A 15,928-nucleotide genomic window follows, 5' to 3' on the forward strand; every position below is an offset into this window, starting at 1 on the left:
ATTTTGACTTTGAGCATTTAAAAGATGCAGCATCTGTGTTGGACCATGTTCAATTTTGGTCAGATTGGAATAAATGGTAGAAGAAAGATGGGTTGGTCAGATTGGAGTAATCACCTACAGAAGAAAGATGGGTTGTTTACCTTGCCTTTGCTTGATCTAGGGGCCATTTTCCCTCATCTTCTTGCTTCTAAAAAAGAAAACAAAAATTTGTATTTGGACCCAGCTTCAGAAACTCATCTCAGATTTATTCATTGGACAACTTCTTTATGGATTTGCGAGGACAGGACAGATACATGAAAACAAAATCTGTATTTGGACCCAGCACAAGACAGATACAAGATCAGTTCCTTTTTGGACAAATCAGATTGGAGTAATCGCCTACAAAAGATAACTTGTATAATCGCCTACAAAAGAGTTATATTTTTATTCCATGTGATTTGCAAAAGTTACAGGGTATGGTGTGATGGTCTGGGTTGCGCCGAAAAGGTTGCTCCTCCACCAGCGTGCGGTGTGCATTTGAATGCTCAAAGTTCATCCAAAGTTTTCTCTCGATCCAGAGAGGGCAGAGAGAGATCGAGGGCAGAGAGGGGGAGGTCATGAGAGAAACGAGTCAGATCCAATGACAGAGCAGAGAGAGAGGGGGAGGGGGAGAAGATGTGCGCTCGCTACGTGTCGTTTTCCTATTGGTCTCCGATATTCTATCATTATAAGAGTCACCGGTCTGAAGATTTTCTCATTATGAAAACGTTAAGCTTGATATAAGGTACAATCCTAATTCTTGCCGTAAAATTAATGCGTAACAAAATGATAATCCTATAAAAGATTTGGCTAAAATCAAAATCATCTCTAAAAGTCAAAATAAAACATTTGCTTAAACGGCAAAAAGTAATGTAAATCGAGGACTTGAAGAGGAAATGACTGATTTTGGTGTCAAAACATGGACTACTAGGCGCAGTGTGAGGACCAAATTTGAGAATTATTCACTATTCCTTATCATATTTGCACTATATATATATATATATCTTCTTAAGATGATCCAAAGCTATCAATGTAGAATATGAAAATTCTACATCGTCAGACTAAGATCTCCCTGCATCTCTCTCTCTCTCTCTCTCTCTCTCTCTCTCTCTCTCTCTCTCTCTCCCTTTATATTTAGTTAAACAACAATTTTAGCTACAGTATCTCAACATATAATATATGTATATGAACAGTAGTTTAGCCATCCACTTAATGATTATAATTAACCCCTAAAATTCACATAACTAGAAAATTTTAATAGTTTGATAATCATTCGAGTTATGATTTTGGAAAATAAATTATGATTTTTTTTCGTAGAATCGGACTTAAGAAAAAAAGCCCACAACAACTGGGCCCAATCCGCTCGGCCCTAAATGTGCAGTACGTACTTTTGGAATATGAAAACGAAAACTATGAAAAGCAGGGTTGTTATTAATGGTGGAGTATTTGGCGCAACCAGATGAAGTGGGGAGCAAGGCGTCTCTGCAGATTTAGCAATAGGAGGGGATTGCTAACCAATTGCCATGCCCAACGTAGTTCTCTGAAATCTCTCCCTAACGAAGCTATTTTTCTAGAAGAAGCTTTTCAAACAACAGCCAAATACTATATATGCCTCCTCGAAGCTTGCATCCGATCGAAGTCGCTCTCCCAAGGCAAGAAAATTCATCAAATTCTCCTCAAGAACAACACCCATTTCGCAGATTCCACTGTACTCGAGAAACTTACCCATTTGTACATTGAATGTGACGAAGTCGAACTTGCGCGCCGCGTGTTCGATAAAATTTCTAGTCCGACTGTTATTATATGGAACCTTATGATAAGAGCTCATGCGTGGCGTGGACCCTTTGAAGAAGCCATCCGTTTGTACTATCGGATGTTTGACAGAGGTGTTAGACCGACCAAATTCACGTTCCCGTTTGTTCTCAAAGCATGTTCCGGTCTGCAAGCTATGGAAGTGGGAAGAGAGGTGCATGATCATGCGAAAGAACTTGGGCTTGATTCCGATGTATTTGTCTCCACTGCTTTGATTGATATGTATGCTAAGTCTGGAGATTTAGGTGAGGCACAAAAAGTTTTTAGTAGTATGTCGCATAGGGATGTTGTAGCATGGAATGCTATGATTGCTGGGTTTTCGCTTCATGGACTTTATGATGATACCATACGGTTGGTTGTGGATATGCAGAAAGCGGGAACAAGCCCCAACTCTTCAACGATAGTAACAGTTCTTCCGACGGTTGGACAAGCTAATGCTTTGCACCAAGGGAAGGCCATGCATGCCTACTCTATGAGGAGGAACTTTTGTAACGGTGTGGTGCTTGAAACTGGGCTTTTGGATATGTATGGTAGATGTCACTGCATATCCTATGCTAGAAAAATATTTGACATGATGGGTATCAAGAATGAGGTTTGTTGGAGTGCTATGATTGGAGCATATGTTATATGTGATTCTATGATGGAGGCATTGGCATTATATGACGAGATGGTGCATCAAAGTGTGATAAATGCAACTCCAGTCACTCTTGCGATTGTACTTCGAGCTTGCGCAAGCCTAACCGATTTCAGCAAAGGAAGACGCTTACATTGTTACGCAGTCAAATCAGGGTTAGAGTTAGATACAATGGTAGGTAATACCTTTCTTTCAATGTATGCAAAGTGTGGGGTTATAGATGATGCACTCAGGTTCTTTAACCACATGGTTTGTAAAGATACTATTTCCTATGGTGCTATTATGTCAGGGTGCATGCAGAATGGTTATGCAGAGGAGGTTTTAAGAATTTTTCACCGAATGCAGTTATCTGGGATTGACCCTGACCTCGCAACCATGTTGGGTGTTCTCCCAGCTTCTTCACATTTGGCTGCTCTCCAACATGGGGCCTGTGGCCATGGTTACTCGATTGTTCATGGCTTTGTAGCTGAGACATCAATCTGCAATGCGCTTATTGATATGTACTCAAAGTGCGGGAAGATAGATATAGCTAGGCAGGTTTTTGATAGGATGGATACCCAAGATATTATCTCATGGAACTCAATGATAGCTGGTTATGGCATCCATGGTCTTGGCAGGGAAGCCCTTTTACTGTTCAATGACCTTTTAGAAATGGGTTTAAAGCCAGACGATGTGACTTTCATTGCTTTTTTATCTGCTTGCAGTCATTCAGGACGAGTTACAGAAGGGAAATACTGGTTTAAGGCCATGAGTCGTGATTTCAACATTGTACCAAGGATTGAGCATTATATATGCATGGCTGATCTTCTCGGTCGGGCTGGTCTTTTGGATGAGGCGCACAGTTTCATTAGAACAATGCCATTCGAACCTGATGTTCGTTTATGGGGTGCTCTGCTTGCGGCATGTAGGATCCACAAGAATATTGAACTTGGGGAAGAAGTATCAAAGAAGATTCAGGGGATAGGACCTGAAGGTACTGGAAACTTTGTCCTTTTATCTAATATGTACAGTGCTGTTGGAAGATGGGATGATGCAGCCTATGTTAGAATCATGCAGAAGGACAGAGGCTTTAAGAAAAGCCCAGGCTGCAGTTGGGTTGAGATAAATGGGGTTATTCATGCATTTGTTGGTGGAGATCGATCCCACCCACAATCAGCATGGATAAACAGGAAGTTAGAGGAATTGCTAGTGGAAATGAAAAGTTTGGGATATCGTGCAGAATCTAGTTTTGTTCTCCACGATGTTGAAGAAGAGGAGAAGGAAAGGATTCTCCTTTATCACAGTGAGAAACTAGCCATTGCATTTGGAATTCTTAGCTTGAGTCCCAACAAGTCCATTCTAGTTACAAAGAATTTGCGGGTTTGTGTAGACTGCCATACTGCCATAAAATATATTACTCTCATAACAAAGAGAGAGATAACCGTTAGAGATGCAAGTCGATTCCATCATTTCAGGAATGGAATCTGCAACTGTGGTGATTACTGGTGAGGAAGAGGAATATACAGGTGGAAGAGATCTAACAAAGAAACAACGGCTTGGAGTTGTGCCAAAGAATAGCATGGAGAAGAAGAAAGAGCAGTTGGGTTAAATAGATTTTACAAACACGAGTAAATGGGAGCAAGTAATTTAAACCTTGACCCCACAATTTTGAGAATTTTCTGGACCAATTTTGAGCTGGCAACAATTTATCAGCATATATGCTAAAGATGTTTCGAAGTATAGGTTTTGCATTCTAAAACAAAGAACTCAAGGCAAGAAAACTCGAGTATGTATTGGATCTCACGGATTGTAATATATGGTTATAAATAGCACACCATAGGGCAAATCCTGTTAATGAGACTATTATGCCTCAACGATTATTTTCATTGAACGAGCAAGCTATAAAAGCTACAAGAACTTTTGAACTCAATGTTTAGATCTACAGCCCTCAACATTTTTGCACAAGATTACTAAGTTTCACTGGATGAGGTTGCATCATCCTTGTGCTTAATCATACCAGAATCCACAAGAATGGGAACCTCTGCAGCAAGCCACGGTGCAAGACCCAAGCAGAGTGCATGCGCTATGCCAAACCTGGGACTGCAAAACAAAACCATGATCAACATATACATCAGTCTACAAGTCCACTATTGTGTAAATTGAGGGCAAGCGAAACAAAAGCCTAAAGAAAAAGCCACTATTTTTCCAGGGAAAGAATGGTTTTATTTTCATTACAATTCATTGAAGCTCCAAATTGTTTTTGACTTTCACCCAATTGAACCCCAAACCCATGTAACACATCCATATCATACCAATCAAGTAAATTATCGGCTTTTCACCGAATTGGCACAACTCTAGTAATTATTTATACCCAAGGGTTTGGACCTTCGACTATGAAGATCAAGCCCTTACCACTTGTACCAACACCAAAGGGTTCACTGAAGCTCCAAAATGGGTATACAAGTTTCATCTAGAAATTTGGTGAAAGAATTTCAACCAAAATAATGGCGGTTTGCAAATTAACTGAAAAGATGACCAAATTTATCTTAATCAGATGCATTGTCCATGAAAAAAGAAGAAGCTGCTGAAATGCATTTAGTTCAAAAGGTTCTTTGCCAGAGAAGAAATCCGAACAAGCAAATTAATTGAAGAGTTTAATAAGAAAAGAATGGTTATAATCATAACGATTCAACAAATAATTCAAATTAAATTCCGAATCTTCCACCAAAAAAAAAAGGGAAAATCAAAGAAGTACCAGTTCTTCGCCCAAAGCGGCTTGAAATGCACGGTCAAGCAGATCTTCCCCCCTCTGTACATCTGAAACAAAACTGGGTCAATCAGAACCAGTTATATTAACAAAAACAAAAGATGAAAAAAGGAGGACGAAATTTTGGAAAAGGAAACCTTCTGGGTCTTGCCGTCGAGCTGGGGGAGCTCGAGCTCGGGGGCGGTGGAGGGGTAAGTGATGGGGATATCGAATTGGAGGTCGAACTCGTACTTGAGGAGGTTGTGGACATACCAGCATTTGCCGGTCCAACGAGTCCCCTCGGGATTGGCCGCGGAGATCCGGAACCAATCATTGTCATTAGACTTATTCATCTGGGTGTAGGCGATCAGAGACTTGTACTCCTCCTTCAGCCTCTGCGTCCATGCCGCTCCGTCCCTTGGCCCGGCTTTCGTCGTCAGAAGAGGGATTTGGGTCAGTGTGGATTTGGTGTTGGGGTCCCAACCCTCCATTTCTCCGTGAGCAAAGCAACCTCGAACCCTAACCCTAGATTTGATTCAGTCCTGGTGCGTTAAAAGGTGGAGGACGCAACTGTAAAATTCCATTTGGATGGGGCCAGTATGCTACACAGATTGGTGGGTCCATTGTCGATACGAATGCCGACCGACTGCAAACCTCGAAAACGTTAACGTTAACTATAACGACAATAATTCTGTTATTTATAAATATTTTTTCAAAAAAGAAAATCTGTTATTTATATATAATAAATGTGTATTAATATATAAATAATATATTAATATATTAAGAAAAAAAAATATTTTAGCTATAAAAAAATCACATAGAAATAAACTTACAAATTGATATAATTTAATTTAATATGTCAAATTATAAAATAAATTTTACAGATCACATGAAATCACATCTATTTATAAATTTATTTTTAAATTATCTTTTCGTGTATATAGAACATCTCGTTTGGCAATAGTATATTTGGCAATATCAATTATCACTAGTGTATTTGTCAAGTTAATGAACATACATGCAAATAAAATGAAATATATTAATTATGATATATCATCAATGATGAATATCTTTAAATTTAGGAAATGATGTATACATTTTCTTATCCGGTTGATCATTTCTACTAAAGAGAGATATGCTATATTTTATGGTATGAAAAATAATAGACATATAAGTTTTTAATAGTTTTTTATATTTTATACAAATAACCGTAAAAAATTTATTATAAAAATTATAGATGTATTAATATTCTTTTGTGCTAATAGACCATTTTACATTTTCAACCTTTGTACAACTTCATTACTATTTCTTTCTCTCCATCTTTTACATCAATTTTTGTCCCAATTTTGGGAAGCGTGAAGATAGTAAAGTATTTTCAAATATTTTGTAAATAAATAATAAAAAAATATTTAATATTAATAAATAAAAAAAATAGATTAAAAATAATAATAAAATATTTTTATAATACTTTACCCATAAATTTATTGCAGTCCAACTACTTCAAACCTAAATACACTCCACCATCAAATACCCCCACACCAATCTCCATCAAATGATTATTTTTGCTCCACTCCCATTGACTTCATTTTCTTTCATAAGTAATGTTATATCCAATCATTTTTATGTATTGTTCATAAATTTTACTTATATAATTGACTAAAATAATTATTTTATATTAAAAAAATAATGAAACTAATCATATTAATAGAGTGTGTAAAGAATAAACAAAAATAATTACACATAAAATTTTTAATTTCTTTATAATTTAATGAAATCTTATTACTGATGGATATAAAATTCCTATAGACGATAAAATTGAGAAGTATGATGATGGACAAGTTGCCTATGCCTATTTTTTTTTTATCCCAATACAATCAATGCCTACATCACTCTCACATATAGAGTGAAGTTCCACAAGAAATCCTGCCCCCACAGCACATACACCTTAGGTTTTGGCCGCATAGGGTGAGTCCTATTAACCACCCCCCTCTCCCTCTCTTAAAAAGAAAAGAAAAGGAAAAAAAAAAAACAACCAAACAAACCAACCAACCAACCAACCAACCATCCAACCGACCAGCCAACCAACCAAACTCTACAACAAAAATGGAACTTCGTTTCTGTGAAAGAATATGATGCTGGAAAACTTCAACAAACAAAAATCACAAATCTTGTATTTCTTTGTTGTTCCCAGCAGAGCACAAGTATTGCTGCTTAATGCCGATGGTGAAACATCGAAGCAAAAGATCAATCCAGGGACAAACGAACCACCAACAATAAGCATGGAAACACTGTCATGAAACAAAGCCATATGGTTAGATTAATTTATTTTATAAGTAGGGGCAGGTCAAATATTACAAATGTAGAAAGTTCCAAGCGCAAAAAATAAAAATAAAAATTTAAGAGCTCACTGTTTTGTGTCATTATCGGATCTATCTCTGTATTTGACGTATCTTTTATATAGTTTTTTTTTTTCCGTTTAGTTTGAGTGCAAGTGATGTGCAGCATTAAGCTGCTTTGGTTATGTGCTGAGGCAGGCTTGCACGTACTTTCTCAATTAGTTGAATGAAACTTCTTATTCATAAAAAAAAAATAAATAAATAATAATAATAATAATAATAGTAACAAATAAGATCTTACCTCTCAAGGCATCAAAATTGCAGTGTTGAAGTTTGATTCAATTAATTGGGAGGACAACATTGAGGTTTTTCTGAAGCAGCCAGCGTCTAGGGTAAGCGATATGTCGGGCTTCCATATGAAGATGCCAGTTTATTATCCTTGAACAACCGGGTGGTGTACCTTCCATTTGAGTTTCATCTTCCACCACTTGCTGCATAAATGTGGTTTCCTGAGGAAATACATGGAACTTAGTCCACAAAGAATGATATTGCAAAGAAAATTTGGAAGAAGCAGCTCTATGATGTATACCTGGAAACCCTCCTTGACTGTGTCCAACTGTCGAATTGGAACTGAGGTGGGGCGTCGCCATCTCTTTGGATCCCACAAGATCGTACTGTTGAATGCAAATCCTGACATATCAACGTGAAACCTCCGAAGTCTCTTACTTTTCTCATTTGTGTGCCATCCAACTACTTGACTTCCATTGCATACTGGGCCTTCCAATATGGCCTTGTTTTTGCTTTGTTCAACCATAGCAACAGGCCAAGTGCCAAACCGGCTAAATCACGAGTAGAACAATATTATGATTTTCCAAGAGAAGGCAGGTAGGGCAAGGTGTAATTCATTCTTAATGATAAAGTTTCAACAAATAAAACTTTTTTTAAACAGTGAGTACATACCAAAATCCATATCAAAAGCTTCTCAAAGTGACGGAATCCATTCAATAAATATGATCACCTTATATTCATTCAGAACTAGTGGTTAGAAAGTAATAATTTCAATCTTTCTTCCTTTTGAATTCTCATTTCTTTCAATTATTTATTCCCCACTTCAAGATAAGGATATTGGGGGGGATGCTAGCTCATCTACTCCAATAAGAGAAAAATAGAGAGAGAAAAAAAAAGGGGGGAGTGGAGAGGGTGTGTGGAGAAACCATACAATTGCACCGAATAAGATAAATGACATTCAAAACAATGAACCTCATAACTCTTGCACCATTAAAGGATTAAAATATAAAGTAATCTACTTTTTGCAACTTTAAGGCTAAAGGATTTGTTTCCTTTTCTTCAAGTTATCCACCATTAAGATCTTCCCTGAGAGTTCTCTCTCTATAGTGCATGAATTCTAATGACTCCCTGTGGTGATTTGAGGAAGGTAACTTCATTCTTCTTCCTCTTTTCCTTACTGAGAGCACCTTTTTTTGAATCAGGGGCATTGAATGTTGGTTTTTAGTTGAATAAAAATGTTTCTTGTTTAAGGCAAAAGAGAAGATCATAGTGATCCGTATTAGTAGGGGAGCATGTACGACGATGATGGTTGGAAGAATCGGTATTTCCTAGTTGATGGAGTTATTGGATGCAATGCAACATATTCTCGAGTTGGGAACAAAGTCTCATTATTGAATGGGGGCATAACAGACATGGAAGGCTCTTGATGCTGTTGGATTTTGGCGGAGGTGGTTGGTGAGATTCTTTGGTAATACCAGAAGGAAGAGACCCAAGAGGATAGTTAGCTTTTAGCCAGGAACTCTTGAGTGATGGCTCCGTTCCACTCTTTCCTTGGTGTAGAGAAGAAGTGCTGAAATTGTACAAGCTTTTGGCTTGTGGGGTATACCTAGAGGAGATAATACATAAAGCACTGACTGTTGTCCCGGTGGTCAAGAGATTGTACGCTGCAGTTTGGGAAGCATTGGGTCAAAGCTTCGGCAACTCTGCTTCCTAACAGGTAGAATGGGTAACAAGGAAGGTGATGAAATAGTCATTGAGGGCAAGCAGGGGCAAAACCAAGGCTGCAGAAGTTAATTGACCTGTCCGCATCTTATAAAACCAAAACCTACGCAACAAAGGATGGCGTTGGTGTTCTCAACAGCAGCATAGCAGAAAAGGAGATATCAAGTATGCTAAAGAAGTCATTCAACTTATTAACAAAGGTGGACTTGAATATGGCTTGGGCAAAAGTGGGTATTTGCAGCTCACTGAGAAGAAGCGAGCCCGTGGGTGGGGAGATAGGGGTTATCAAAGTTCGTAATAAAGGCCCCGCCCTTCAATAAAGTTGGAAACAATCCTGGCCTGTTTATATTAGAAGATGGGAAGAAAGGCCAAAATTCTTTAAGCTTGGCAAGGGGAAAGAGACAATTGTGCTTGTCCAGATCGCACAACCTAGCCTAGGAATAAGTGGCGAGTCAAAAAGCTGATTCAGGTTACCCATACTAAGGACCTGTTTGAGGTTGTGTTAGGGATCTTAAAAAGTACTTAAATAGCCTTAAAAGCTCTAAAATGATAAAACTAGGTTGTTTGGATATTACATATTAAAGTACTTTTTAATCTCAAATAAGCTAAAAAGTAAGTTTGAGAAAAAGCATCATAGGAATGTAATTCCAATTTTAAAAAAGACTATCAATGGGCAAAAATACCGATACAACTTTTAGATAATTACAGATTTTCCATTTGATATTATCAAAGGAACACGACTTTCAAATGACCTTCTATGTCATTTCTACCTCAAAAAACACTTTTTTATATTGTTTCCAAACAAATGTAACATGTTTGAAAGTACTTTAGGCATATAGTTACCAAATAGTAAATAGTTTTTTAATAGTAGAGCTTATTACTTAAGCTCTACAGCTATAAACCTTAAGCTAAGAGCTATATTACCCACCACAATCTCAAACATGCACTAAAAAAAGGTTCATGTTGGGTCTCGATATAAGGACAATGGAGACTCCAATTCTTCAACCAGGGGTGGCACCAAAAGGATTGCCAGAAAGTGTTGCACCTTGAGTCAATGGAATGTTAGGGGGCCAAATGAAGTTGACAAGCTTCTTAAAATTAAAAATGTACTTTGTCAATGGAAGATAGATATTGTTTGCTTGCATGAAACCAAGCTGGAAATCATCTCAAGAATCATTGTTTGGAGTTTGTTGGGGTGCCATCATGTGGGATGGATCTCTTTAGCTTCTAGAGGGGCATCTGGTGGAATTATGGTAATGTGGGATAATAGAGTGGTGGAGATATTGGCAAAGTGTGTGGGGGAATTTATCATGGCTTGTTTCTTTAAAAACAATCTAGAAGAATGGTTTCTTGTGGGCTTTGTAGGAATTTTTGGACCAAATTTTGCAATGAAAGAAGGTATTCTTGGGAGGAGCTAACTAGTGTTTGTGATACGCCATATTGAGTGACTACATGTGGCCAATGAGATCTTACGGAAGTGAGAAGTTGGTTCCATGGGACTCCAATTGTACCATTGACTAGTTCTTTTGAAGTAGGGCCTTAGTGTGGCTTGGGCCTTCCTTGGGGATTTACAAATGGTCCATCTCAACTATAAATGTGGGACTTGAACCATGTCACTTGTGATGGAATAGCCCAACAAAGACATCAGGAATTTAGGGGGGAATTGTGATATCCTATATTGAGTGAATATATGTGGTGAATGAGATCCTATATTGCATGGGAGAGAAAAGTTTTTGTTCTTTATAATGTTTCAAAGGGTCTCCAATTGTACCAATGATTAGCCATTTTAGAGTAGATTAGGCCTTCATTTGGGCATTACATGTTTGTACTTGGTGGGATTTCAATGTCCCTTGATTTCCAAGTAAAAGATTGGGTGAATCTCATCTTAGTTCCGCTATGGTGAAATTCTAGGACTTCATTTTTAAGCAAAATCTTGTGGATGTTCCTCTTGTTGGAGGTTCTTTCATGTGGTCTAACAATCCTTCTAGGTCTAGAATAGAAATATTTCTTATATCCCTAGCTTGAGGGGCATATTTTCCTAATCCTTTTTTTTTTTTTTTATAAGTAAGAAATTTATTCAACCATGTAACTAGGCATATCCCAAGTTGTAACGCCCCAATGGAAGGCCCAAACCACATGGCCTATACTCCAAAAGGACTAGTCAATGATACAATTGGACTCCCATTAGAACCTTATAAAGAGCAAGAACTTCTCATTCCCAAGCAATGTGGGATCCCATACACCGCCTACCCTTATCCTTATCATATGGGGTATCACAATCTCCCCCCCTTAAATTCCCGACGTCCTTGTCGGGTCTGTCCTTCGTAAGTGGCATGGCTCAAGTCCCACATTTCTGGTTGGGTTAGGCTCTGATACCATTTGTAACGCCCCAATGGAAGGCCCAAACCACATGGCCTATACTCCAAAAGGACTAGTCAATGATACAATTGGAGTCCCATTAGAACCTTATAAAGAGCAAGAACTTCTCCTTCCCAAGCAATGTAGGATCTTATACACCACCTACCCTTATCCTTATCATATGGGGTATCACACAAGTACACAGAAAGTATACAAGAGAAAAACACCTAATTACAAACTATTTTCCTAATCAATATCAAACAAGACTATCTAGACTTTATTTGGATGATTTTCCCATTATTCTAGACCTTGAAGGTATTAAGGGGGTTGAAGGAATTTCAAATTTGAGCATATATGGCTGAAAATAGAAGGTTTTGTAGACAAGGCTAGATAATGGTGGTCTTCCTATAATTCTCAAGGAAGCCCAAGCTTCATCTCGGACTGCAAACTAAAAGCATTGAAGAAAGACTTAAAGACTTGGAATGAAAAAGTGCTTGATAATGTTAAGCATCAGATGAATTTCTTCTTGGAGGAGCTACAGGGCCAGGAGGGTGTAGTAGAGGAGAGATCACCGTCTGAAGAACAGTTTCATACTACTATTCCAATCTCAAACAGAAGGATTAGGTTATATAAATTACACACAACACGCAGAAGCTCGAATCCACAAGCAAGATATATATGTGCTAGCTCCGGCAGCATTTCTAAATAGGAATTTACAGTAATAAATACAACCAAATCACTCCTACTGCGATAACAAAATCTATTTATATCGTCAAATTTAGATCAGCAGTACCCCCAAAATTAGATAATGGAAATCAAAGCTAAAAGTGGGAGTACCAACCTAATTCCTCTCAAGCTCTGGAACAAATCGAGGGAATACATGTTATCGTCGTCGGCAAAGTAAACGATGCCATCGAGTCTATGGCGCTCAATGTGATCCAAGGCCGTGTTCCTCTGATGCACACCCCTGTCCTTGACATGGGTGGAGTTGTGAGCGCACACCAAGTGCCTGTACATAACTCCTGTTTTCCTCAGTATCTCGGCGGTTTCCATCGACGCCGCCTTCGTCTCCACCACAATCCACAGGAGCGGCGGAGGCACGAGCAGAAGCACCTGACCCAGCCGGTTCAAGAAGTACGCCTGGAGCGCCCGGCCATACGTAGGCGTCACCACAATCAGCTGCTTCCGGGGCACCAAATCGGACCTCACTCTCTCCCCCAAGCTCACTTCGCCCACCAAGACACGATCGTCGGAGGCCTCGCGCTGGTGGGCCAAGAATAGGTCGTTTTGGTGAACATTGAGGAGCGGGGGCTTGATCTCAAAGAAGTCGTGGCTCTGGGCCCGAATGTCGTCGCCGTCTACGTGGCCGAAGGGCACCAAACCCAGCAAGAAACCCAAGAAGAAGAAGAACAAACACCTGTAGAACGCTCGTCTCCAGCCGTGCTGGCCTTTCCGCGGCGGATACCCGAGGAATCGGCGGAAACGAGCCGCGAAGTCCTGCAATGGAGACGAATATTTGGAGCTGGGAAATAGCTTTGGAGAGTAGGGATCCTCGCCGTTCTGGTACGGGCGATCGTGATAGGGCGATAACGTCCGTCGAATCGATGCCATTACTGGATTACACAAAGCATAAAAAGAATCCAACTACATGATCTTCGAGTAGTCGTAATCTGGCTTCAGAAACTCTAGTTGAGATGGGGGATCGAGGAAGGGACGGATCGAAAAGGAAGCTTCGCGCGGCAGAGACGAGATCTAGACTGAGCGGAGAGTGAAGAAATGAGTAGGTAGTAGAAGAGAGAGAGAGAGTAGTGGTACGCGTTCTGAGTAACGCGTGGCCAGTTGTGCAAGACGGTGGTCTTCTCTTCACTTACGCTAATCATTCCCTGTTTTGATTACTGGCGGTAATTTTTTTTCAATTTATCAAACCGCATTTCGTTAAAAGGTCTAAAAAGACGTATTTTGTATCCTTCGACAATACCACGTACAACTCTTTTTTATAATTTTTATATAATCATATATTAATATGAGTGTATTTATATAAAATTATATTATTTTATAAAAATATCTTTCATTTAAAACATAATTATATGTAAATTATAAAAAAATAATGATAAGTATATCATTTTTCCTTCTTTTATTACTCTTTTATAAGAAACATAATTATATGTAAATTATAAAAAAATAATGGTAAGTATATCATTTTTCCTTCTTTTATTACTCTTTTATAAGAATTAGGCTTCGTTTAAATATTAAAAGTATCTTGTATGATTGTAAATAGTAACAAAAATAATAATAAATAGTTTATACATAATATAAAATAATAATGAAATAGTTTGTAAATATCTAAAAAAATAATTATTTTGTAAACATATACTCTTAGAATCCACAAACTTATCGTCTCATTTGTTACTATGCCTGTCGCAAGTCAATCGTATTTATTATTTTAAGTGTTGTTTGGATAGTGAGTTGAGATTAAAGTTAAAAGTTGAATAAAATATTGTTATAATATTATTTTTTAATATTATTATTGTTTTAAAATTTTAAAATTTTAAATTATTTATTATATTTTATGTCAAAATTCAAAAAAATTATAATGATGATAGAATATGAGATAAAATACTTTTTGCATCCAAATCGCCAACCGGGCCTTAGAATTGAATCAAATATTTCTTAGCTATCCCTGATTTTTGAACATTTACTTTTTTTTAATTTTAATCTAAATGTTTTTTAAAATGTTAAAAAATCTATATTATCCAAAAATGATTTTTTTTTTTAATCTAACTACATGTCTAAGTTTATGTGGAAGATAAAAAAATAAAAAAATCTCTTAAAATTTCAATACAAAAAATATAAACTTTTTTTAAGAATTTCTTAAACTACCATCGAAAAATTATATTTAGGTTGCGTTTAGATGTTGAACTGAGTTGAGTTGAGTTAAATTGAGATGATAAAATATTATTAAAATATTATTTTTTAATAATATTATTATTTTAATATTTAAAAAAATTGAATTGTTTATAATATTTTATGTTAAAATTTAAAAAATTATAATAATAAATTAAGATAAATCGAAAGAAATAAAGAATCTAAATGTTGGAGAGAGAAAAAAAAAACTCAATTTTAAAAAAAAAATAAAAAAAAAAACAAAAAAACATGTTTAATAAGCTACTCGTTCATTGATTTTGACCCTTCACCAGAAAGATCCCAAGGTTGAATTTTTCAAAAACATTCGTTGTCAAATTTTTGTTGGACATTTTGTCTATCACCATCTGACATCTACTACATAATGAAAGGTCATGTCACATGCCACGTAAGACATTTTGTCTAGGCATGTATACATGACCAATTTTCTACCGTGCAAAGCAATATGATTATGTACAGTTCCCCCTTTCACCTTTTTACCTCTTGGTTGATGGAACGTTGATGGAAATTTTGACAAAGCCATGTACATTTCGATGGTTTTGAGTTACTGTATTAAGGCTTTGTTTGTAACTTAAATTTATCTTAATTTATTATTATTATTTTTTAAAATTTTAATATAAAATATAATAAATAATTTAATTTTTTAAAATTTTAAAATAATAATATTATTAAAAAATAATATTTTATTATTTCAATTCAATTTAATTCAACATTTAAATATTATCTGAATACAAGGTTCACAATGTGTAGATTTTGGTAGATTGACAAAGTGTGTTGAATTTTGGTTGGCTGGCAGTGTTTTTCTTAACCGTAGTTTTGAATGTCACACAGTTTTGACTTGTAAAATATTGTTGTAGATTTTTTATTTATTGCACAGTTTTAAATACAAATTGTTGATTAATTTTTTTTATCTCAACAGCATGATAGGATGACATTTTCCCTTCATGTCGTGGTTCTTGGTGGTAGTATCATGTTTAAGGGTTCATTCATAACTTTGCTTAATGATAAACTGAAGGAAATAAAAAGGATTAATATTTACATGGTTCGATACTAAAGTTAGGCCTATTTATCCAGGCCTAATTTTTTTCTGGCTCGATCTAAAATCCAAATAAT

General features: G+C 36.8%; 3 protein-coding genes across 3 annotated transcripts; 1 reads left to right on the forward strand and 2 right to left on the reverse strand.

Annotated features, from left to right (window-relative positions):
• Window positions 1-1,468: 1,468 nt before the first annotated feature.
• LOC108981887 (pentatricopeptide repeat-containing protein At3g16610) lies at window positions 1,469-4,300 on the forward strand. Its single transcript, XM_018953134.2, has one exon. It carries the CDS (start codon window positions 1,478-1,480, stop codon window positions 3,950-3,952), a length of 2,475 nt encoding a protein of 824 aa, XP_018808679.1. The 5' UTR covers window positions 1,469-1,477; the 3' UTR covers window positions 3,953-4,300.
• LOC108981889 (ubiquitin-fold modifier-conjugating enzyme 1) lies at window positions 4,211-5,785 on the reverse strand. Its single transcript, XM_018953136.2, has 3 exons — window positions 5,348-5,785; window positions 5,199-5,260; window positions 4,211-4,543 (listed from the first exon to the last, which is right to left on the reverse strand). Exons 1-3 carry the CDS (start codon window positions 5,678-5,680, stop codon window positions 4,414-4,416), a joined length of 525 nt encoding a protein of 174 aa, XP_018808681.1. The 5' UTR covers window positions 5,681-5,785; the 3' UTR covers window positions 4,211-4,413.
• A 1,232-nt stretch (window positions 5,786-7,017) lies between these two features.
• Window positions 7,018-13,717, reverse strand: LOC109021158 (probable beta-1,4-xylosyltransferase IRX9H). The gene is made up of 4 exons (XM_019003729.2): window positions 12,735-13,717; window positions 8,115-8,364; window positions 7,827-8,034; window positions 7,018-7,477 (listed from the first exon to the last, which is right to left on the reverse strand). Exons 1-3 carry the CDS (start codon window positions 13,502-13,504, stop codon window positions 7,864-7,866), a joined length of 1,191 nt encoding a protein of 396 aa, XP_018859274.1. The 5' UTR covers window positions 13,505-13,717; the 3' UTR covers window positions 7,018-7,477; window positions 7,827-7,863.
• Window positions 13,718-15,928: the final 2,211 nt, after the last annotated feature.

The sequence above is a fragment of the Juglans regia genome, chromosome 6, assembly GCF_001411555.2.
Source record: "Juglans regia cultivar Chandler chromosome 6, Walnut 2.0, whole genome shotgun sequence".
In the NCBI taxonomy this organism is placed as follows: Eukaryota; Viridiplantae; Streptophyta; class Magnoliopsida; order Fagales; family Juglandaceae; genus Juglans; species Juglans regia.

Excerpts from the sequence above, each read along its gene's own strand:
- LOC108981887 (XM_018953134.2), top strand. The coding sequence starts at position 1,478 with ATGAAGTGGGGAGCAAGGCGTCTCTGCAGATTTAGCAATAGGAGGGGA.
- LOC108981889 (XM_018953136.2), bottom strand. The coding sequence starts at position 5,680 with ATGGAGGGTTGGGACCCCAACACCAAATCCACACTGACCCAAATCCCT. Across the intron at positions 5,261-5,347 it reads TCGACGGCAAGACCCAGAAG|ATGTACAGAGGGGGGAAGAT; the intron begins GTTTCCTTTTCC and ends GTTTTGTTTCAG. Across the intron at positions 4,544-5,198 it reads CCGCTTTGGGCGAAGAACTG|TCCCAGGTTTGGCATAGCGC; the intron begins GTACTTCTTTGA and ends TTTGTTTTGCAG.
- LOC109021158 (XM_019003729.2), bottom strand. The coding sequence starts at position 13,504 with ATGGCATCGATTCGACGGACGTTATCGCCCTATCACGATCGCCCGTAC. Across the intron at positions 8,365-12,734 it reads CAGAGCTTGAGAGGAATTAG|CCGGTTTGGCACTTGGCCTG; the intron begins GTTGGTACTCCC and ends CTCGTGATTTAG. Across the intron at positions 8,035-8,114 it reads CAGTCAAGGAGGGTTTCCAG|GAAACCACATTTATGCAGCA; the intron begins GTATACATCATA and ends GTATTTCCTCAG.